Consider the following 23366-nt stretch of genomic DNA (forward strand, 5'->3'; position numbering starts at 1 on the left):
ATAAAAGACATCCATAAAATGAGGATGCATGAGTTGGGGGAAAAGTATAACGTGGAAGGAGGATTGGCTAATCAATAGAAGGCAAAGAGTTGTGTGCCTTTATGGACAAACAAAAATTGGTGTATTTCTGTACATGATTAAAAAAGGAACATTGAAATTTAAATGGGTGTTTTTCTGATTGGCGTCAGTGGTGAGTGTAGGGCTGCAGGGGTCGGTGCTAGGGCCGCAATTGTTCACAATAAACTTTAATGATTTGGAGGTGGGGAGGGGCGAGAGTAGTGTACCTAAATTTGCAGATGAAACTGACTTGAGTGGAAAAGTGAATTGTGCAGAGGATGAAGAGAGATGTTGAGTGAGTAAGCAAAGATCTGGCAGATGAGCATGACAGCGTCTCTACTTCATCCGGAGTCTCCAGGGACTCGGTATGTCATCAAAAGCCTTTGCAAGTGTCAAGCTATGTGGTGGAAAGTGTGCTGATTGGCTGTTTCATGGCCTGGTACGGGAGCACCAATAACTGAGAGCAAAAAAAATTGTCTGGTGCATCAGAGGTAAAGCCACCATTGACCATATCTATTTGGAGCATTGGCCTTGGAGAAAAGTGTTGCTGCTGCCATCAGGAAGGAGACACAAGAATAGTTACTATCCATCAGCTATCAGACTCTTGAACCATAACGAATAACTATACTCATTTAGAAATTTAAGGTCTTGTGTGCTAGTTACTTATTACTGTGTTTATATTTACATTTGTATTTACATAGTTCATTAACAGTTCCTGATTAGTACAATTTTCAGTTAGTGGTAGAGAAATTGATAAGGCTGGCCTGAGAGGAAAGAATCTAGGTTTGTCTGTGATGTTATTTATGTACTCTGACCATAGATTTTAACTTTGAACTTTGACAAAGGTGGTCATCCATTTTAGAAGGAAAAATTGAAGATCAGATTATTATTTAAATGGAGGACTATTTCAGCATTGAGAGGGAGTGCTAGTGCATGAATTACAAAAGGTTGGTTTGCATTTGCAGCAGGTAATCAAGAAGGCCAATGGAATGTTGGCCATTGCTGGAAGGATTGAATTTAAAGCAGAGAGGTTCTTCTGCTGCAACTGTACAGGGTCCTGGTGAGGCCACATCTGGGGTTCTGCGTATAATTCTGGTCATCTAATGAGGAAAAAAATGTACTGACTTTGGAGGCAGTGCGGAGGAGGTTTGCCAGGTTGATTCCATAGATGAACAGGTTTGCCTGTGAGGGGAGATTGAGTCACCTGGAACTCACTGGAATTCAGAATAAAATGCAATCTTGGAAAGATAAAATTATGAAAGAGATAGATGGAAGAGAGGCACGAAAGTTGTTTCCATTGGTAGGTGAAATTAAAACTAGGTGCTGTAGCCTCAAGATATGGGGGAATAGTTTTGGATTAGACCATTTTAGACAGAGCTGCTGTTCCTAGAGAATTGAGAATCTGGAATTCTCTGGCCAATGATGCTACCTCATTAAATTTAAGACAGATTTTTTTGCAGAGTGGTGGAATTAAGGATTCTGGGGGGGGGGGGGGAAGTAGGTTGGTGGAGCTGAGTCCATAGCCAGATGAGCTGTTATCTGATTTGAATGGTGGAACAGGATGCCAAACTCTTGCATCTTATATTTTTAACAAGACTCGCTATGGTGAAGATGATATGATTTGTATGGAAACTTCCTATGCATAAATACTCAAAGAACATAAATAGAATCAGGTTCTCATGCCAGCTCTGCTAATCAATAAGAATATGACTAATCTTTTTCTCTACCTCTTTTCTGTACTCATGCCATATCACTTGATTTCCTTAATATTCAAAAATCTGCTGATCTCTGCCTTGAATACACTTGATGACCAAGTGTATGCTGTCCTCTTAGCTGGAGAATTCCAAAGATTAACTGTTGCCTAGATTACTTTAAAAAAAAATAATAATAATAATTTCATTACAGAATGGTTGATGTCTGGTTCCAAACACTCCAGCCAGGAGAAATCTTATCTTGGCATCTCTTCTACCAAGCTCTTTTTAAAAGAAAGTTTTACATTTTCAATGCAGTCATCTAACTCGAGAGAGCAAGGCTTAATTTTTTTACTTATCTTATGGCATAATTCACACCCATCCTCTTTATTTCCAGGAATGCATGTGGTGAGCCTTGGTTGCATTTGTATATCCCAATGTGAGAAGCAAAGTGTGTGCACAAATTTCAAGTGCTGTCTCACAAGACCTGATAGAATTTCAGGAAGATGTCACCACTCTTATAAATAAATCCTCTTGCAATAAAGATCAATATTCCTAATTGTTTGCTGTACCTCCATATTGACTCAGTAGTTCATATGTAAGGATATTGAGGTCTCCCTGAATGCCAACACCATTTAGTCTCTCACCCAATATTATTTGCTGCCATGGCCTGGTTCTTAGTTTAACCCAAACAGATTCTACTACTTCATTTTCTGTGCTAAGATCCTTTGTCTTTACTGCTCTTGTATTCAGTGGCTACCTCTTTTTTGCATTTTGCCTATCCTTTCTGGAGGATGTTTTCTGAAATGTTTAATTTTCAACCTTAGTTACTTCAAGATCAAGAGTCGAGATAAAATGTATTCTTCTTCTTCTTTGGCTTGGCTTCGCGGATGAAGATTTATGGAGGGGTAAATGTCCACGTCAGCTGCAGGCTCGTTTGTGGCTGACAAGTCCGATGCGGGACAGGCAGACACGGTTGCAGGGGAAAATTGGTTGGTTGGGGTTGGGTGTTGAGTTTTTCCTCCTTTGTCTTTTGTCAGTGAGGTGGGCTCTGCGGTCTTCTTCAAAGGAGGTTGCTGCCCGCTGAACTGTGAGGCGCCAAGATGCACGGTTTGAGGTGATATCAGCCCACTGGCGGTGGTCAATGGGGCAGGCACCAAGAGATTTCTTTAGGCAGTCCTTGTACCTCTTCTTTGGTGCACCTCTGACACGATGGCCAGTGGAGAGCTCACCGTATAACACGATCTTGGGGAGGCGATGGTCCTCCATTCTGGAGACATGACCTACCCAGCGCAGTTGTATCTTCAACAGCGTGGATTCGATGCTGTCGGCCTCTGCCATCTTGAGTACTTCGATGTTAGGGATGAAGTCGCTCCAATGAATGTTGAGGATGGAGCGGAGACAACGCTGGTGGAAGCGTTCTAGGAGCCGTACATGATGCCGGTAGAGGACCCATGATTCGGAGCCGAACAGGAGTGTGGGTATGACAACGCCTCTGTATACGCTTATCTTTGTGAGGTTTTTTAGTTGGTTGTTTTTCCAGACTCTTTTGTGTAGTCTTCCAAAGGCGCTATTTGCCTTGGCGAGTCTGTTGTCTATCTCGTTGTCGATCCTTGCATCCGATGAAATGGTGCAGCCAAGATAGGTAAACTGGTTCACCGTTTTGAGTTTTGTGTGCCCGATGGAGATGTGGGGGGGCTGGTAGTCATGGTGGGGAGCTGGCTGATTGAGGACCTCAGTTTTCTTCATGCTAACTTCCAGGCAAAACATTTTGGCAGTTTCCGCAAAACAGGACGTCAAGCGCTGAAGAGCTGGCTCTGAATGGGCAACTAAAGCGGCATCGCCTGCAAAGAGTAGTTCACGGACAAGTTGCTCTTGTGTCTTGGTGTGAGCTTGCAGGTGCCTCAGATTGAAGAGACTGCCATCCGTGTGGTACCGGACGTAAACAGCGTCTTCATTTTTGAGGTCTTTCATGGCTTGGTTCAGCATCATGCTGAAGAAGCTTGAAAAGAGGGTTGGTGCGAGAACGCAGCCTTGCTTCACGCCATTGTTAATGGAGAAGGGATCAGAGAGCTCATTGCTGTATCTGACCTGACCTTGTTGGTTTTCGTGCAGTTGGATAACCATGTTGAAGAACTTTGGGGGGCATCCGAGGAATTTATTGTAGTATACACAAAATGCGTGGAAAATATTTTTCTAGCATTCCTTCAGCATTTCTTGAACAATTGTTTTGGGGAGTGGAAAGAACAACAGCTAACAGCTTTCACATAGTTCTGTGCAGCCAGTTGGATCTTAGGCCCAAAAGATTATCTCAAGGTAGTGCAGTAAAATACAGAAGGAGGGAGAAGTAGAAAAGTGACTGGACCAGAAAAATTCCCTGGATATGTCCTGAGAGTGTACAGATCAATTGGTGGGAGTTTTCACAGATATCTTCACTCTCTCCCTGCATATTTCCTACCCTGTTTCATGATGACCCGCCCCCCCCCCCCTTATACCAGTATCAAATAAATGCACACTTATTATCATAAAGTGTTTTGAAAGGCTGATCATGAATCACATAAATTTTAGTCTCACTTCAAATTGGTTGCTGTCTTAACAGGACAACAGTCAATGCCATCACTCTGGCCTTCCACTTAGCTCAGGAACATGGTGAAGACACCAGCGATGATCTACTGTTCATTGACTGCATCTGTGGAAAGAATAAGTAAAAGGAAAATCAAGGGAATCAAGAATGAAAGGTTCCGGCCAAAACTTTGACAATAGTTTTTCTCCTACCGATGCTGCTCAACCCCCCTAGATCTTCCAACAGATTGTGTTTTACTTTATCTTTAAATTTGTTGATGACACCACTGTTGTAGGCCAATTATTAAATAGCAATGAGATGGAACACAGGAAGGAAATTGAGAGTCTAGTGGCATGCTGCCAAGATAACAGCCTCTTTCTCAGTGTTCATAAGACAAAGGAGCTGTTCCTAGCCTTCAACCCACTCCCTGTCAATGATATTGAAATGGAGACAGTAGGTTCAAGCTCTTGGAGGAAACAATTCCAGTTATCTGATCGGGATCAACCATGTTGATAGGATTTTCAAGAAAGCCACCATTGCATTCTTTAGGAGGCTTAGTAAATTTGGCATGTTCCTTAACAACTTCTACAGGTGCATCATCCAAAGCATCCTAGATGAATGTGTCCCAGTATGGTATGGGAGCTGTTTCACCTAAAATTGACAGAAGCTTCAGAAGGTGGTGAATGCAGTTCAGAATATCACACAAACTTCTCTTCCCTCCATCTGAATCTCTTGCTGCTAAAAAAACATACTGAACTCCCTTTTTATTCCTCTCATCAGAAGGAAGGTTCAAGAATGTGAAATCACACACCAATAAAACAAATTTAGGAGAATGAGGGGGGATTTCATTGAAACATTTCAAATGTTGAAAGGTGTGGAGAGAGTAGATGTTCATCATGGTGGGAGAGTCTAGGACAAGAGGGCATAACTTCAGGATTAAAGGGCATCTGCTTAGAACAGGGGTGCATAATCATTTCTTCAGCCAGTGTATGGTGTGACAGTTTATATTATATATAATTTTAAAAGAGATAGATTGTGGGGGTTTTAGTGTAGGTCACCACAAACAGATGGTACCACTTCACAAAAGAGATCTCATTTAATCTCATTAAATTAGATCAGCCATGATCATATTGAATGGCAGAGCAGGCTCGATGGGCCATTTTTGGCCTACTCCTGTTCCTACTTCCTATGTTCCTATTTAAAATACCAGAGCTTTGCTCAAGCCTGACATCTGGCACCAAGTGCCTTTGCAAAGACAATAAAAACTGTTGAAGTTCTTTCCCAAAGCAGTTTTTATTGTCTTTGCAAAGACACTTGGTGCCAGATGTCAGGCTTGAGCAAAGCTCTGGAATTTAAATGGGATCTCTTTTGTGAAATCTTACAACTGTTTGCAAATGGAACACTACCCCATTTTGAAGGTGGGTTGTGAGTTCTGAGTTCAGCCTGGTGAAAACCTTTGTGGTCCTTACAAGAGGAAATGGCTGGCTAGAGTGTTTCAACTGAAATGAAGGAAACAAGAGGAACTCTGTGGTGACCTGGAAGAAGAGATTATCATTTAGAAAACCCATGATGGGGCAAGTTTCTTCAGCAAGACACTGAAGTGACTGATGGAAGTAAGTCCGTTTGTGTGTGTCCAACGAACAACAAATCTCTCTCTGAAACCAGCAAGAACCTTCCTGAGCAGTAACCATTTAACTTTAAGCACCAGAGCTTGGTGAAAATTCACAAATGTTAAATTCTGTGCACAATATAAGAATTGCTTGATACCGGTGAACTTAAAGAAGTGAGATTGGACTGTGACTCCAAGAACTTTACTGAACATATACATATTACATACACGTGCGCTTAGAATTATAAGGGGGTTAAGATGGGTTAAGTTAAAATAGTAATAAGTTAAAGTTTGATCCTGTTTTTATGTTTAAAGAAAATTAAAAGCAACTTTTGTTTAAGTAACCATTTGTCTTGGTGAATTTTTATTGCTGTTGGGTTTTGGGTCCTCTGGGCTTGTAACAGTGGTAAATCTGTGGAATTTGTTGCCACAAGCGGTTGTGGAAGCCAGGTCATTGGATATATTTAAGGCAGAGATTGATAGGTTCTTGATTAGCAGGGCACCAAAGGTTATGGGGAGAAGGCCGGGTAGTGGGGCTGAATGGGAAAATGGATCAGCTCCTGATTTTTTTTTAAACTTTATTTATTCATTCAAAAAACAAATAATATATGACATATGCAGCAATTAAACATAATCATGAACTTTTTTTTATATATAGAAAAAAAGAAAAGAACCACTCCCCCCCCCTTCAGCCAGCTCTCCTAAGGAGAGCCATAAAGAAAGAAAGAATATTAAAGAAAAAGTTAAATATACATATTAAAATCTAATCAATGTAAATTGAAATGTAAATATTCTGAGTATAACAACCACTTATTAATAAAAAAATTATAATTATCACATGAAACATACATAATTTTTTCCATTATTAAACAATATTTCATCTCATTATGCCATCTATTAATATCAATCATATTTGTATCTTTAGATCAGCTCCTGATTAAATGGCAAGAGAGATTCGATGGGCTGATAGCCTATTTCTGCTCCTCTGTCTTATGGTCAAAGGACTCATGCTGCCCTTGCTATGCACTAACTGATATTTTTACCTGAAACACTGTTCTCTGTATTTGTGTTCTTTTATACTTTGTACAGCGATATACAAAGTGTTGACTTTCTAGACTGTGATAGAACCCTTCTCACTGTACAAAATATGTGACAATAAATGAATGAGCTGGGATGAAGAGGGAAAGGCTACAAACTGGGATTAGGAAAGATGTAAAGATTAGAAGTTTAATAGAGGATGAGGAAAATGAATGTGGGTTGACTGAGTGGCAAAGAGCTAACTCCACTGGTAGATGGCTACTGCCAATAGTGACTTTTCAGTAAAATAATTGTCATATTTTAATTTCCATGATTTCAAAGCCAACTAACATATCAACAAATCCACCTACCAACAATTTTGCCTTTAAGTCAACACATTGTCCCACACATGAAACCTCCATTATTTGGCTACCAACAACTATCAATTACAACTTCTGCTGTTCATTACGTTGATAGCTTTCACACAATATCTCACAGCTGTGTACATTTGCTATTATTTAATTCTGGCAGCAACAACACTACATCAAAATAACACGTTATTCATTGTTTTGTCAGTGATTGTGGAATAGTTGCTGTCAGGGCAGTCTATTGTGGTGGCCACACCTTTTCCATTGATTAAATGGCTGCAGGGGTAAAAGGAAGTGACAGTTATGGAGTTGTCACCAATGGGACCATGAATGATGTTGATGCAGAGACTATGAAAAGTGGAGATGCGGTCATATCCTATCCACCTCATCCCATTTCCCCATCCTGCTGCACACTCTTCTTTGCAGGGTACAGGTGACATAAGTTTATTCCTGTGATAGTACAGATCTATCATCAGTGTATATAGTTACAGTATCTAGACTGTGCTTACAGCGATTGGCTGAGAGCTTAGCCACGTCTACTGTCTGGGCCTTAAAGGGTTGTGTCCCTAGCCAGGTCGGATCATTCCGGACTGGTCGGCCACCTGTGAAGAGCTCCTATCTTTTGCTAATAAAAGCCTTGGTTTGGATCAACAAGTCTTTGATTCTTTTGACGAGCTCTACAATTCCCTTGAACTATTATCACATGTCCATGCCCTTTTTAGAATCATAGAATACAGCATGGAAACCAGCCTTTCACCCCACCGAATCAACATTGATAGCAACCAAAAATAGGTAGTTCCTCATTAATCCGATTTATTTAAAAAAAAAGTCCTCATATTTGTATTGTTCCCTACAGACTCTACCATTCACCAATGCATTGTTTGCCTTTTTCAGTGGAAAGAAACCAGAGCAGCTTGAAGAAAATCGTAGTTTCAGGGAGCACATACAAATTTCACAATGATAGGAACCAAAAAGTCATTGTCTCAGGTGTTGTGAGGCAATGACACCACATGCTCTGTCTTTCCTATTCTGGATGAATTTATCCTTGAACAGATTCAGGCTGCTCACCAGCAAGACAATGAAAAAGGTGCCACCCATCTCTCCATTTGATGTTCACAATGCCAACTTGAATGCTGTCACACCATGATCAATGAGAGTAAAATAGATTTGCATGTCAAGAATCACCAGGTACAAAAGACCAGTAGACATTCAATGGAAACATGGTAAGCTCAAATGCCAGCAATATAGTGAAAGGCAAGATCCTACTTCAGTTCTAAAATGGAGGTCAGATTTCAGATTGATTGTCAGAGTAGAAACATGACATCACATACAACCCTGAGATTCCTTTTTCCTGTGGGCCTGGCAGAATTACCTCTAATTGATAGTGCAAAAAGTAAACTGTACAATGTAAACAAACAACTGTAAACAGAGAATGAATGTAAACAAACTATGCAATACAGAGAGAACAAAAAAAATCAATTAAGTGCACAAGAAAGAGTCCTTAAATGAGTCTTTGAGTTTGTTGATGGTGGAGGGGTAAACCTGGTGGTGTGAATCTTGTGGCACCTACACCTCTTTCCCGATGGCAGCAGAGAGAACAGTGTGTGTGCTGGGTGGTGTTGGGTCTTTGATGATTGCTGCTGCTCTCCAACATCAGCGTTCCTCATAGATGTATCAATAGCGGGGAGGGTTTTGTCTGTGATGTTCTGGGCTGTGTCCACCTTTTGGAGGGCTTTACGCTCAGGGGTATTGGTGTCCCCATTCCAGACCGTTATTCAGTCGGTCAGCATACTTTGTACACATCTACACATACTTTCTACACATCTGTAAAAATTTGCCAGGGTTTCTGGCCTCCACAAACTCCTAAGGAAGTAGAGGTGCTGACATGCTTTGTTCACAATGCCATTAGTACATTTGGTCCAAGAAAAATCTCCAAGGTAATGAATCCCAAGAACTTAAATTTGCTCACCCTCTGATACCCCCCAATGATCACTGGATTGGTTTTTAATTCCTGAAGGCAACAATCAGCTCCTTAGTTTTGGTGACATTGAGTGCAAGGTTGTTACTGATGCTCCATTCAGCCAAGGTTTCTATCTTCCTCCTATCTGCTGACTCATCACCTTTCTTTATATAACCCACTACCTTGGTATCGTCAGCAAATTTGGAGATAGTATTATTGTCAAACCAAGCTATGCAGTCATAGGTGTATTGTGAGTAGAGCAGGGGTCTAAGAACACAGTCTGATAGCGCTCTGATACTGATGGAGATTGTGGAGGAGTTGTTTTTACCAATCCTCATTGACTGTCCTGGAGGTGATCCAAGTACACAGTGAGGCATTGAGTGCCAGGTCTTAGTGTTTGCTGATCAGTTTTGAGGATATGATGGTGTTAAATGCTGAAATGTAGTCGATAAAGAGCATCCTGATGCATGCATCTTTACTGGCCAGATGTTCCATGGCTTTGTGCTTGTATTTACAGGAGGTTATCAGCAGAATGTTATTGTAAATCTGCTCTAGTTTTAGTAAATCTAGAGCTGTGAGTGTTGCTGGATGGTCAGTGAATTTTACTAATTGGTAATTACCATTGAGGGTGGTGGGGAGCCATCTTCCTGCTTATGATGAAGAGGATCCCTCAGTACAGGTAAAAAGCCACAAAAGAACAGCAGTATATAATTCTGTGCAAGGGGGTATTAAGTCCTAGAATAGTTAGTTACTGTGAGAAGGGTGGAGTATGCAAGTGATGTCTGAATTGGTTCTTCTGCCTACTGGTGTTTGAAGTTGTGGTCTTCCTTTGTGCTGCTCATGAAACCTGTACAAGGTTCTGCCATTCACTATGAATGGTGCACTGGGCAGTCACAGCCCTTTAAGGCAATTGATGGATAGCGATAAAGCATGATGCTTTGTGTTGAACAAATTCAGGCTTTGCACCGCACCGGGTTGGCAGCTGCACTTGAGGAAGGGAATCAAGTACATTTCTTTTATTAGGCTTGGAATTCCACTGAACAAAGCAAACAGGGAACTCTTTGAAGTAACCTTGAAAAGAATTTTGTAAATGAAGGAAATTCTTTATGAAATCAAGAGATCTAATTGCAAACTATCCAGCCTCAGGCATACTATTACTGTCAAAGAAATCATACTTCTTCTTTTAAGTTTCTGATCAACATTGACCATCAAGAATATGACGGACAACAGTTCTGGTGTTCATTGTCACTGAAGGAAAAAAATATATACTTCAAATATTTGGCACATTTCAACAAGAATTAAAATTAAATTATTGCCCCATTAAGACTGGATTTTGTGTGGTTGATTTTTTTTTGCCGCAAAGTTCAGGATACCCATGTGAACACAGCAACTCAAAGCTCTCCATCCACCCTTGCCTGAACTGTGCTCATTGGGAAGGGTTACTTAATATTTCTCAATACCAAAGAGGGTGGTTTTCTGGTTATTTGTCCTTTTCTGTTTTTTTATGGGTGGGGCTTGTTCTGGCCAACAACAGCATAACCCTTTTGCTGTTGAGGATTAGGACAACTGAGAAGGGCAAGTTAACAATAGCAGAACTGCAAAAAGCAGATTTATGTTTGCTACATAGAAACATAACCAGTCTGGACTGTTACGAGCCCAGAGGACCCCAAAATCCAGCAGCAATAGATATTCACCAAGACAAATGGTTACATAAACAAAAGTTGCTTTTAAGTATCTTTAAACATGAAATCAAAATCACACTTTAACTTATCACTATTGACTTAACTAACCTAACTTAACCATCTAATTCTAATAATGTGTGTGCAAGTTCAGAAAAGATCTTTGGTTCACAATCCAATCTCACTTCTCATTCTTCCAAGTTCACTGGTTGCAGGGAATTCTTATACTCTGCACAGAATTTAACATTTATAAAGTTCACCAGGCTTTGGTGCTTGAAAGGTAAATGGTTACTGCTCAGGATGGTTCTTGTCGGTTTTCAGAAAGAGTTTTGTTGTATGCTGGACATGCACAACTAATTTCTTTTTAATCAGCCACTTCAGTGTCTTGCCAAAGAAATTTGCCCCCTCAGGGTTCTCCAGATGATAACCTCTTTCTTTCAGGTCATCACAGAGTTCTTTTTTGTTTCTCTTATTTCAAATGAAACATTAGGCAGCCAGTCCTCTCCTCTTGAATGAACCACAAGGGCTTTGACCAGGCTGAACTAAGCACTCACAACCCATATTCCAAATAGGGTTTTCCACAAGCTTGCCAGCTTGTCCTATTCCAGTCCCAGTTGCTGCGGCTGACTGTAAAACTGTAGAACTGATCTCTGTGTGTCTCTCTCTTTCTCACATAGAGAAAGCCTGTTTTATTCTCTCTGCTTGCAAAACCACATGACCCTCCTAGAACAGCAAGTTCTAGTCCAAATAGTCTGTGGTTCCGACAAGTTCTTTCACCTGTTGCCTTTTTGTAAACAACAATCCCTTAGTGAAGTCTCTTGGGCACTCTCCAAAGCTTTTGCAAAGGCTCTGGAGGTGACATGTCTAGCATGAGCAGTGCTCCAGTATTTTAAATAAGATCTGTTTTAAAGTGTTTGTATGTGACCTACACTTAAAAAAAAAACCTGCCCCAATTTATCTCCCAAAAACCTATCTATATACAATACAAACACAACATAATCTGTCACAGGACAAATTCCCACTTTTAGGTCATGTTGGGCCATGATGGTAGAAGATAACTAATATTGATAAAAAGATTGAGACCCCTATTGTTTCATGGGAGACTTTGCTGAATCTTTTGGAAGAGGTTAGTAGAATCTCTTCAAACCTGGAGTAGCCTGCTGAAGTTGCAATGGAAGAAACTTATGAAGCAAAAAAGCAACAGGAATATAGACAGACAGGAGGAATTATGGGTGAATGGAAGAACACTGATGCAGTACCTGCAATAATAGCTGGCAACAGAAACGCTAAAGGAATGGAAGATGCTCACATTAAACAAGGTTAACAATTTTGAGCAGTGTAAATGGAATACATTATTTTAACATTCCCATGAGTAATTCTGCCTGCAGGCAAAACAATATAATGGTAAATGGAGATGCTTATTCTGGAGTTCAACACACAAATGGCATCATGAAGAAAGCACATCAGCACCTCTACTTTCTTAGGAGCTTGTGAAGATTTGGTATGACAACAGAAACCCTGACAAATTTTTACAGATGTGTGGAGGAAAGTGTTCTTTATTTTTTAAACTTTATTTAAGATTTTATAACATGAATAACATATAGGATTACATTTAAAAAAAAATTAAGAATAAAATAATAAAATTACAATACAGTATCAGTAATCTAAATAAACTATACCCTCCCCAATAATTATTACACATTAATAACCCAACTCAAATTAGTCCAACCCCCCCTTTCCCCCCCAAATAAAGAGTGAAGAATTAATAAAGTTAATAATATATGTGAGAAAAAAACCCACTTACAAAAAAAAACAAAAACATAACCGATTAACAAAAGAAAAGTAATTAATACTAAGATATCAGTCTTAAAAAAACATATTTAAATCAAACTTAAATGCATATATTTAACAAACGGAGTTAAGATGAAACATATATTTAACTCAAACTTAATATAAAAAATTAGTAAAGTTAGTAACATTGTCTATCAAATATTCTTAAACAATAATCAATTCTTAAAAAAAATTGTAGCATGAGAAAAAAAAGATGAAAAAAAACTTTCTCTATAGAGATAAACCTTCACCAAATATCAACTAACTTCACATCTATCATCATATTAGTCACATAAACCACCATCTTAAAACAAAATTCAAACCTCATTAAGCATTGTACAATTCAATTTTAGTACTCTTCCACCATTTTTCCCTTTTACTCTTGAATAATTATCCAATAAAAGCTCCAATACCACATTTAAATATCCCCAATCATTACGTTAAAATTCAGATATCCAAATAATAAAAACACATCTACAACGAAATCTATATCTTCAACAAATGGAGCATAAACCACAAACAAAATTCAAGCCTCATTAAGAATTGTACAATTCAATTTATAACTTTCACCATTATTCCCTTCGTTCTATAACTAAAATAGCAAAATAATATACACCAAAATTACCACTCCTTTCACCTTAAAGTTAAAGAAAAAATATTTAAAAAAAACTTATCCATCCCATTCACATTTAAATTTCAAATATTCCTTATCTACTGAATAAACTTTACAAAAAAAACCACATCAATTTTTAGTTTTTTAAACAATCAAATACTTTCTTATGCTTTTTTTTATAAACACAAAAAAAAACCCTTCACTCTTTAATCTAATAATACAAAAAAAAGGAAAAAAAAAACGGGTAGGAGGTTTAAAAATACCCCCTCCCATCTAAACCACGCAATGCGGTAACTCCCAAAAAAAAAATGGGTGTGAGATAACTCACACGTAGCAGATGACTTTCAGGAAATAGTGCCTATCCAGTTCTCTCCCCCAACTCTCACTTCATCTTAAACTAACATCATCATTATTTAATATCCCTTTTTTTTTAAAAAAAAGCATTAGAAAAAAAAAAGGACAACTCTTCTTTTAATCAGCTCCAACTGCCGAGTCACCATTACAACCATTCCTTCTTGGAGCACGGCTCTTTTCTTCTATCTCTTGTCTCCTTAGAGATCGCGGTGGACTATGTCTCTGTTGAAACTGAGTAATTGGCAGCTCTTGAGCAAATGCTATAGCTTCCTTTGGAGAATCGAAGAACTTTGGTTGGCAACCATCTTGAAAAACCAAAACAGCTGGATATCTAAAGGTTGCCTTGTAACCTTTCTTCCACAACAACTCTTTAGCAGGATTGAATTCCCGTCGTTGGAACATAACTTCTTGACTCAAATCCGCATAGAAGAAAACTCGATTATTTTGAATCATCAAGGGTGATTTTCTCTGTTGTGCATTTCTAATAGCCACTCGTAAAATTATTTCTCTGTCGTAAGAGGAAAGTGTTCTTATGAGCTTCATCACAATCTAGTATAAGAATATCAATACCCTTGAGTGGAAAGCCTTGCAAATGTTAGTGGGCACAATCCAGGACATCACTGGCAAAACTCTCCCCACCATTGAGAATATCTTCAGGGAATGCTGCCATCAGAGAGCAGCAGCAATCAGCAAGGATCCACATCAATGAGCACACACTCTGTTCTTGATGATACCATAAGGAAAGAGGTATCGATGCCACAAGCCTTGCAACCCCAGGTTCACCAACAGCTGTTACCCCTTCACCATCTGACTCCTCAACAACAAACTCAATCAGGGACTTGTATGAAGAGTCTTACTTTTGCACTTCATTGATTTTTTTCCCCTCTGTATTGCACAATTTGTTTACATTTCTTTATTTGTTTACATGTGTATATTGAGTCAGTTTTTTTTTGAGCTTCCAGTAAGTGGTAATTCTGCCTCGCCTGCAGGAAAATAAAATCAGGGTTGTATGTGATGTCATGTGTGTACTCTGACAATAACTCTCAAATCTGAACAGGAACTTTGAAATTTGGTCACTTACCTATTACATTATCATGTACTGTTGTCAATTATAGTTTGTCCCTACAGATGACAGGATAGGAACAATTTTCTCTTCATATGTTCTGCCAAATATCAAAGTTATTTTGGAAGATAATTAAAATGCCTGTGGAATTTCAGGAATGATGTTTCTGAGCAATGTTTTATGGCTTGGGTAGTATTTTCATGATTTCTTTAACTTGCACAGTCTTGGCAGGTAGGGAAGGCAACAACACCAAATTAGGAACCATAGAGAATTATGAGTAAAATGCATGAGTTACAGGAGAACTAGCTAATCAAAGGGTGGGGTAAAATGAAAGTGAAGTTAGCTCCAGTTTCCTCCCATCCTTCAAAAACATATGGGTTTGTAGGTTAATTGGTATATTTTGGTGGCATGGGCTGAAAGGACCTGTTACTGTGCTCTCTGCCTAAATTTATTTAAAATGTAAATTTAAAGATGATGTATGGTATTTAAGATAACATGTGGTATTTAAGATAAATAAAAAAGAACATTTTTACTTGGCTAAATTAGCAATAGAATAATAAAACCTACACAGACTTTGCAGTAATAGAATCATCAAGACTGCAGATGATGCAATGATGGTGGGCCTCATTGGCATTGCACAGAGGAGATTAAAAGGCTTGTATAGTGGTACAAGAGCAACAACCTGAGTCCCAACGTGGACAAGACAAAGGAGATGATTGTGGACCTCAGGAGGATGAAGGACCACTGTCCACTACATTGCTCTGGCTCTGTTGAAAAGAAAGTAGAGAGCACAAAATTCCTTGGGGGCCATTTAAAGGAAGACCTAACTTGGACTCACAACACCTCATTAGTTACGAAGGCACAGCAGCGTCTACACTTCCAAAAGTTGCAGAAGGCAAGGCTACTGGCTGTCATCCTAACGAAGTTCGAGAGGAGCACAATAGAGAGTGTCCTGGTTGGTTGTATCAGAGCGTGGTATAGTTGATGCAAAGCATCAGATTGGTGTCAGTACAGAGGGTGATTAAAATTCCTGAGAAGATCTCTTGGTCTCCCTTCCCTCTATGGAGGATACTTAGAAGCCTCAGAGCATCATTGATGACCCTTGTCATTCAGCCTGCAGTATCTTTGAAATACTACTGTAAAGGAAGAGGTGCAGGAGCATAAAAGCCAGAACTACCAGGCTGGGAAACAGCTTCTTCCTGCAGGCAGTGAAACTGTTGAACAATCCTAGAAATCTGCAAATTATTTATATTAGATCGCTACATATATATGTGTTGTTTGTGTGTAGGATTTACTGTGAGTGACTGTGTACAGTGGTTTGGAGATGTACTGTTTCCTCAGGTTGTATGATAAGATTGCTATAAACTTGAACTTTCAATTAAGTACTAATGGGAGAAAAACAAGTTAATTCTTCAGGTGAATCCAGATTACAAGATGGGAGATAAGTGGATGTAATTAGATACACATTTAAATCTGCATCTATGATTTTATTTTTGTATATATCTGATTTTACATTCTTGTATTATTTTGTTGTCCATGGTTTCCTGCAAGGCCATTGGTCCATTGTCGATGTGTGTTCTGGTGTAACTTGCAAAATAGTGCAGTCCTCAGCAGTTTACTTCCCATTCTCGCCCAGACCAGTACAGTTAGTGCAGTAGTTAGCGCAACGCTGTTACAGCGCCAGCAATCAGGACTGGGGTTTGAATCCCACGCTGTCTGTAATGAGTTTGTATGTTCTCCGTATCAGTTTCTTCCAGTTTGCTCCTGCCCTTCAAAGAAAATGTACCGGGGTTTATAGGTCAGTTGGGTATAAGTCCACCTGCTGCCTTGCTGATTTTTTCTCTTCAGGCAAAGGCTAGGAGAAGGTAATTCTGACTTCAAATCCCTGGGCTCGGCTAGTCCAGCTGTCAGTACATGGAAAGGGCCCCAGCTATGGGAAAATAGCACATGTCAATCTGGCAGCAGAGGCTGGCAGCCATGACAGACCACGCAAAAGGTTCCCTAGCAGTCTGCAGCAGCAAACTCGTGGGAGAAGGATCCATAAGGACAATGGCCGATGATAATGGTCTTGTAACAAACCATTGCAGGGCAATCCCGCGTCATGCCTCGCACTCCACCAAGCCCAGTGGCGTGGGACCCAGAGGGAGGTGTTTGTCCTGGGCAAGCACTCGCCTCTAAGTCCTTGCCCTGGCACATGGTGCCTAAAGCTCCATGGAAAACAGAGCAAACATTCTGTGAGGACAGAAGAGCTACAAGACACCATGTTCATCTTTGCTTGCGAAGGGATGGGCCATGAGATGGGTATAAGTGGACAGCATAGACTCGTGGGCCTAAAAGGCCTGTTACCTTGCTATATGTCTAATTTTTTTAAATTGAAAATTAAAAATATTTTATTTAAAAATTCCCCCCAAGATCGATCTTGTGGTTCGCAAGACCACATGATGGGAGTCCTACTACTTCCTTGTTCTTTCAATGCAATCCCTTTTTATTTTCCTTAATTGATCTTACCCTGCCCTTTTCATTTTACAGCTCTCTCAAAACTCAGAATAACGATCACCAAAGGTAAAGTTAATTTTTTTTAACCAAAGTTGGCAATGCTGTCAACTTTCACTTGATTTCAAAACCCAGGTTAACAGAAATATTGAGTCAGGAACTGAAACCTGTTGGAGAAGGAAGTACTTGACAGTTACTTGTGTGTAGGGAGAGTGTTTACCATTTCTGAACTACAGAACTGTAGTAGCTGTATACACATAATTACAGTGAAACCTTGTTAAAATCGCTTATAGAATGGGTGTCTGTGGAACCCAAACATTGATTTTAGGAGCCAGGCTAACAGCCACAAACTCAAAAATGAATTCTTGTGACTCATTTACAAGATGTGTATGTTAATATGTGGAGTTTAAAGGTCTTATTATAGGGTTTGAGTCACAGTGTTCTGTTTTCCTACTTCCTGAATCATGACCTATATGCATCTGTTCCATGACTCGGCTGTAACGCAGTTTAAAATCTTGGACCCCAACTATCGCATTCTAACGAGGTTTTACTGTATTTGTTGCAAATGTAAAGTTGCACCCTAATTTTTATTTTAGCCGGTAACCTGAAATGCACATATTGCTTGAAATGTTTTTATTTAATGATGTTCTCTATTGAAACTTAATGTTTTCTTTTCTTCCCATAGTGGGAACCTATCACGGTGACCTTGGTTGAGAAGGTTCAAATAATAGCAGTGATCCTTGGTTGCCTTTTTCTGTCAGCAAGTGTGACCTGGCTTTTATGGTCAGCGTTCAGTCCTGCTGCAGTTTGGCAGAGAAGAGACATCTTATTTCAGATCTGCTACGGGATGTATGGCTTTATGGATCTTGTTTGCATAGGTAAGTTGATTGCAAGGAACTGAATAAATATCTTTGACAGCATGTTGAAGTCTAGGAATTATCTTTACTGATAAGAGGAGACAATAATCTGTTCAAGCTAAAGGTTACATAAAAATATCAAATGGCAACATTTCATTAAAATTTATTGCATTCATGGTGTAACAAATACTTTGAAGCATACACATTCTTGAGGACTCAGCAGGGCAGGCAGTATCCACAGAAAGCATTCTGATTAACGGTTACGGCCCAAAATGTTGACTGCCGAATGCCTTCCGTGGATGCTGCCTCCAGCAGTTTCAGTGTTGTTATAGTTTTCTAGCATCTGCAGACTTTCTTGTTTGCTTGAAGAAATACTTTCCTGGTTGAGGTTCTTGTTCCTGCTTTGCTAAGTATGGAAATAAGAAATATTTTAGATATTGAGCCACGATGCTTCATGTTCATATGGGCCTTCGCTGACTATTTTTTAATCCCTTTAGAAAAGCACAATTTACAACAGTAAGCATTCTGCAAAATTTATTTGCATCTGGAATGTGGACACCAGGGGAGAGAAAGGCAAAGGTACATGATCACCATCGCCATGACCAGAAAAAATATTTTTAGAAATGCAGTTTATGTCATTAAATTGATACCACAGGATTCCTATCCTGCCAACTAAATAATGCCCCCAAATTCCCTGTTAGCAACAAGCTCTCCATTTGCCCTAGTCTGTCCTTGCCTTTAATAGATTTCCTTGCAGTGTCTTCCAACTTTGTCACCAAGCTCTCCAGAACTTCCATGTCACCTAATCAGATACCATCAGTAAAATGCTAGAAAAATCTTTGGATGGATAGCTGAGCCACTAGCTTGAGTGCCATTCAAACACACTAACATTCTGAGTTTCGTAATTAACTCTGACATTCACCAACATTCCAGAACTATTACAAAATACTCAAGTAAATAAGTATTTGTAAAGATACTAAAATTTATGGAAAAAAAAGTTTCAGAACAAACATTTAGGTTAACTCAATCCAAAAAAAAAAATCAAAATGTGCCATTCTTCCTTGCTGCCATTCAGCTTCATTGAAATTAATGGACCCACTCTTCAGCAGGCAGATTCTTGGGAAGCTGTAGCAAGTTCGAGCTCTGCTGCTGGACTCCATGTTCTCATACATATGCAAAAAAAAATGCTACCAATTCCAGGTGGAACTGGCAGTATTTGAAAGAAAGATTGGAGCCAATAATATTTAGGGGAAAGATTTAACACAATGTTAGATTAGTATTAGTGATGATTTATTAAAAATAGAAATGTCAACATTTTTGGAATTTCTGGTAATATGTCCACAATAATGTAAACTATATACCTATTGAATAGTATCTAAAGAAACTAATCTTGTCGAGGAAGATTGTCATCATTGAGGATTGTAACTTTCCATATATTGAATGAAAAAGTCATAGTGTGAAAGGTTTAGATGGTGTGGAATTTGTTAATTGTGTTCATGATGGTTTCCTCTAACAATATGACATGAGAAAGGGTGCTGCTTGATCCAGACAGGAAATTGGGAAGGGCAAGTGGAGCCACTGGGGACCAACAACCATTGTTCTATTAGTTTTAAGATAATTATGGAGAGAAACAGGGCAGGACCACAAAATAAATCCAAAATTGGTGCAAGTTCAAAGTCAAAAGTCAAAGTAAAATTTCAAATTTATTGTTAGAGTACATGCATAACATTACATACCACCCTGAGATTTGACCCTGTGGGCCAGCCAGAATTTCTAGTTACTGGTAATGTAAACTGTACTCAAGAAAAAGATATGACTACAAAAGAGAGAAATGTAAACAGACTGTGCAAATACAGAAAAAAATTTAGTAAAACTGCACAGAGTAAGAGACCTCAAATGAGTCTCCGATTGAGTCTTGCTTAGGAGTCTGATGGTGGAGGGGTAACAACTATTCCTGAACCAGCTGGTACAAATCAGTCTTGTGAGTCTGATGCTTCTTTCCTGATGGGAGCAGCAAAAACAGAGCATGTCCTGGCTTAAGTGGATCTTTGATGATTACTGCTGCTCCATGTAGATTTTCTTGATGATGGGGAAAGTTTAGCCTGTGATGTTCTGGGCTGTATCCACTACTGTTTGCAGGGCTTTGCACTCCGAGGAAATTGGTACCCCCTTACCAGGTTGCGATACAGCCGGACAGCACAATTTCCATTTCACATAAGTAGAAGTTTGCCAAGGTTTCCGATGTCATACTGAACCTCAGTAAACTCCTGAGGAATTAAAGGCACTGGATGTTTTTTCTTCACGATGACAGCATATTGGGTCCAAGATAGTGACTCCCATGAATTTAAATTTGCTCACCCTCTCTACCTCTGTTTCCCTCGATGATCACTGGATCATACACTTTTAATTTTTCTTTCTTAAGCCTACAATCAGCTCCTTGATTTTGGTGACATTGAGTGAGAGGTTATTGTTGGGACAGCATTCAGGCAAGTTTTCAATTCTCCTCCTGCATGCTGACTCATCACCCCTTTCTATACAACCCTCTACTGTGGTATCATCATCAAATTTGTAAATGATGTTTTTTTGTTAAAGGCTGACTTTCATACAAAGCAAGAACTCACTCCAGTTAATTGGAACAGGTTGTTTGAGGAAAGTGGATCGTTAGGAAAATTTTATTTTAAAAGTACGTTTACAAGAGTCCAGGATATGCATGTTCCTTCAGATTGGTCAGATATGAAAGGGTAAGGAAGATTAGATAGCGATGGAAATTTAAGGTCTTTTCAAGAGCAAGAAGGAGGCATGGAGCAGGTAAAAACATCTGGGATTAAGTATGTATCTGAGGAGTTTATTGAACTGTGGAGCGAGCTAACAAAAAAAATCAAGAGGGCAAAATGGAGACAGGTAGATAACATTAAGGATAATCCCAAGTGATTGTATGTACATGAAAGGATAAAACGTAACCTTAAAAAAAAAATTGGATCCCTCTGGAATCAATGGGGTCAACACTGTGTGGAGCCACAGCTAATGGTCCTGATACTTTTGAAGGAAGACAAATCTCCTGGGCTGATCAGATATATCTGAGGACATTGTGGGAAGCTAGAGAGCTAGATACCCTGGCTGAGATTTGTTTGGTCATTATGTGCAAGAAGACTGGAGGGTGGCAAATGTTGTGCCTCTATTCATAAAGGGCTGATTTTTAAAAAATGGATTATTCAAAATTTTTGCCCTGACATGCAGTTAATTACAAAATTAAAAAATACAAGTACAAAAGTAAATCCAATATTTACTCCTTGATGGTTATATCCCAACCCCCCAATCCCTGCCCACCCAAGAAAAAGGCCCAAAGGGAAAGATATAGAAAGAAAGAAAAGCAACAAAGAGGTAAAGGAAACGTAAGAAAGAAAGAAAGCAGAATGGACTGTTGAAAATGCCGCACACTTCATGGATCATAAGTTCATATTCAATTAATTTTCTTTGGAGAAGATCAACACGTTTTGAGGATTAGGATGAACATAATTAAAGATTTACACCAGAGATTTGTAAATATTGATGCCAAACTTGTAAAACTATGTCGTACTTATTTCTTGTTATAGGTAATTTTCTTGAGGGGAATACAACTATGTATTTCTGCATTCCAACGTTCCATACCTAGATGTGAATCAGAGTTCCAAGCAACTGCTATACATTTTCTCGCTACTGCCAATGCAATTTTAACAAAATCTGTATGATGTTTGGATAGTTTCAGTTTGGGTCTTATCCCTGTAAAAATAATTCTAGGTTTTGTGGAAATTTGATTCCTGTAATCTGCTCTAGGAAATGTTCATTAATATCTGGTATAAAATAAATAGTGATACTGGAACAAGGGGAGGCTTATCTCCCAAAACCCATCTGACTCATAACAGACTGAGACCTTGTACAATCTGGTCTAGTAAAGGAATCAGATATATTGAAGATTGTTATGAGCGGGGACAATTGATGTCATTTGAACAATTAAAAAATAAGTATGGAATTCCTAACAACATAATCTTCTACTATTGTCAAATAAGAGCGTACTTAAGGGATAAATTGGGACCAATAATGTTTTTACCAAATTGTAGTGATGTAGAGACTCTGATTCAAAAGGGAAACACAAAGAAATTTACTTCAGCAATCTATCACTAACTTCCAATTGGAACACCCAAACATGGGGTTCATAAGTCCAGAGGGAGAAGGGAATCAGACTTAAATATTAGAATCAATGAGCAAACCTGGTCTGAACTGTCCGGATAGTATGACTAACATGATGAATGTAAGGTATAGATTAGTACAATATAATTTTTTTTGCATCAATTGTATCTCACACCACAGAAATTAAACAAATTAAATTCAGACCTATCAGACCGATGTTTTAGATGAGGCGAGGAGGTAGGAACCTTTTTTTTAATTCAACTTGGTTATGTTCTAAAGTAAGGCCTTTTTGAGTTGATCCAGGGCTGATTTTATTGAGAGAAATAGGGATCCAAAAGGGGATGTTTCAGAGTATATGTTGCAATGTCTTCATTTGTGGTTGAATCCTTTAGCTCTGGCCTTCTAATTTACTGAAGGTTTTGGAAGCTCCACGCTATCCACAGTATCAACATTATTTAATTTGAGGTTACTTTACTGGTCCCAGTGAATTATAGCAACCCTTGTACAATCCATACAGCAGTAGTGTGTACAAATTAAATCGACGTATTTTACTTCTATTCATGGTGTAATTTGTATATTTTTAATTTAGTAAACATTAATTTAAGGAGTGTTTTTGATGTCAAATGTTTTAAAATAAAATTTTACTCTGATTGAAAATTATACATTGAAATTGTATCTAAAACATGTGACTAAATACTCAAGAGTCTGTAGATACTAGAATCTGGAGCCAAAATATCTTTATTACTAATTGATTTATCCTGCTTTCTTTTTTGCAGAGTTTAGAAATCAAATGTTTTTATTTTAATATTAAAATATTAATCCTTTCCATTCCACATAAAAGATCACATTGTTATTTATTATTGTGCTTGACCAGTGACTGCTGGGGAATCTAATCTATATAATAAGGTAGATAAGTTATTAAGTGTCCTCGTGTCTATTGGAAAAGTAATTGGAACCTGATTAGATAAGGAACGTTCTGCTAAACCATAGTAAAAGATTACAGATTTAGTTTCTGTTGCCTTCTCATTTCCTGATGAAATTACAG

At 38.7% G+C, this 23366-nt stretch overlaps 1 protein-coding gene across 4 annotated transcripts in view; it reads left to right on the forward strand.

Moving 5' to 3' along the window:
- Positions 1 to 23366, forward strand: part of LOC138748705 (E3 ubiquitin-protein ligase MARCHF11-like) — a 45335-nt gene that overhangs the window by 6646 nt on the left and 15323 nt on the right. For all 4 annotated transcript variants that reach the window (XR_011348224.1, XM_069909340.1, XM_069909361.1 and 1 more), the window contains exon 3: positions 17983 to 18175. Coding sequence is in view for 3 of the 4 variants with exons in the window: in XM_069909340.1 (XP_069765441.1) it covers positions 17983 to 18175 (193 nt within the window). In the remaining variant the exon portion in view is untranslated. The remainder of the gene's footprint in view (positions 1 to 17982; positions 18176 to 23366) is intronic.

The sequence above is a fragment of the Narcine bancroftii genome, chromosome 1 (genome assembly GCF_036971445.1).
Source record: "Narcine bancroftii isolate sNarBan1 chromosome 1, sNarBan1.hap1, whole genome shotgun sequence".
Classification (NCBI taxonomy): Eukaryota; Metazoa; Chordata; class Chondrichthyes; order Torpediniformes; family Narcinidae; genus Narcine; species Narcine bancroftii.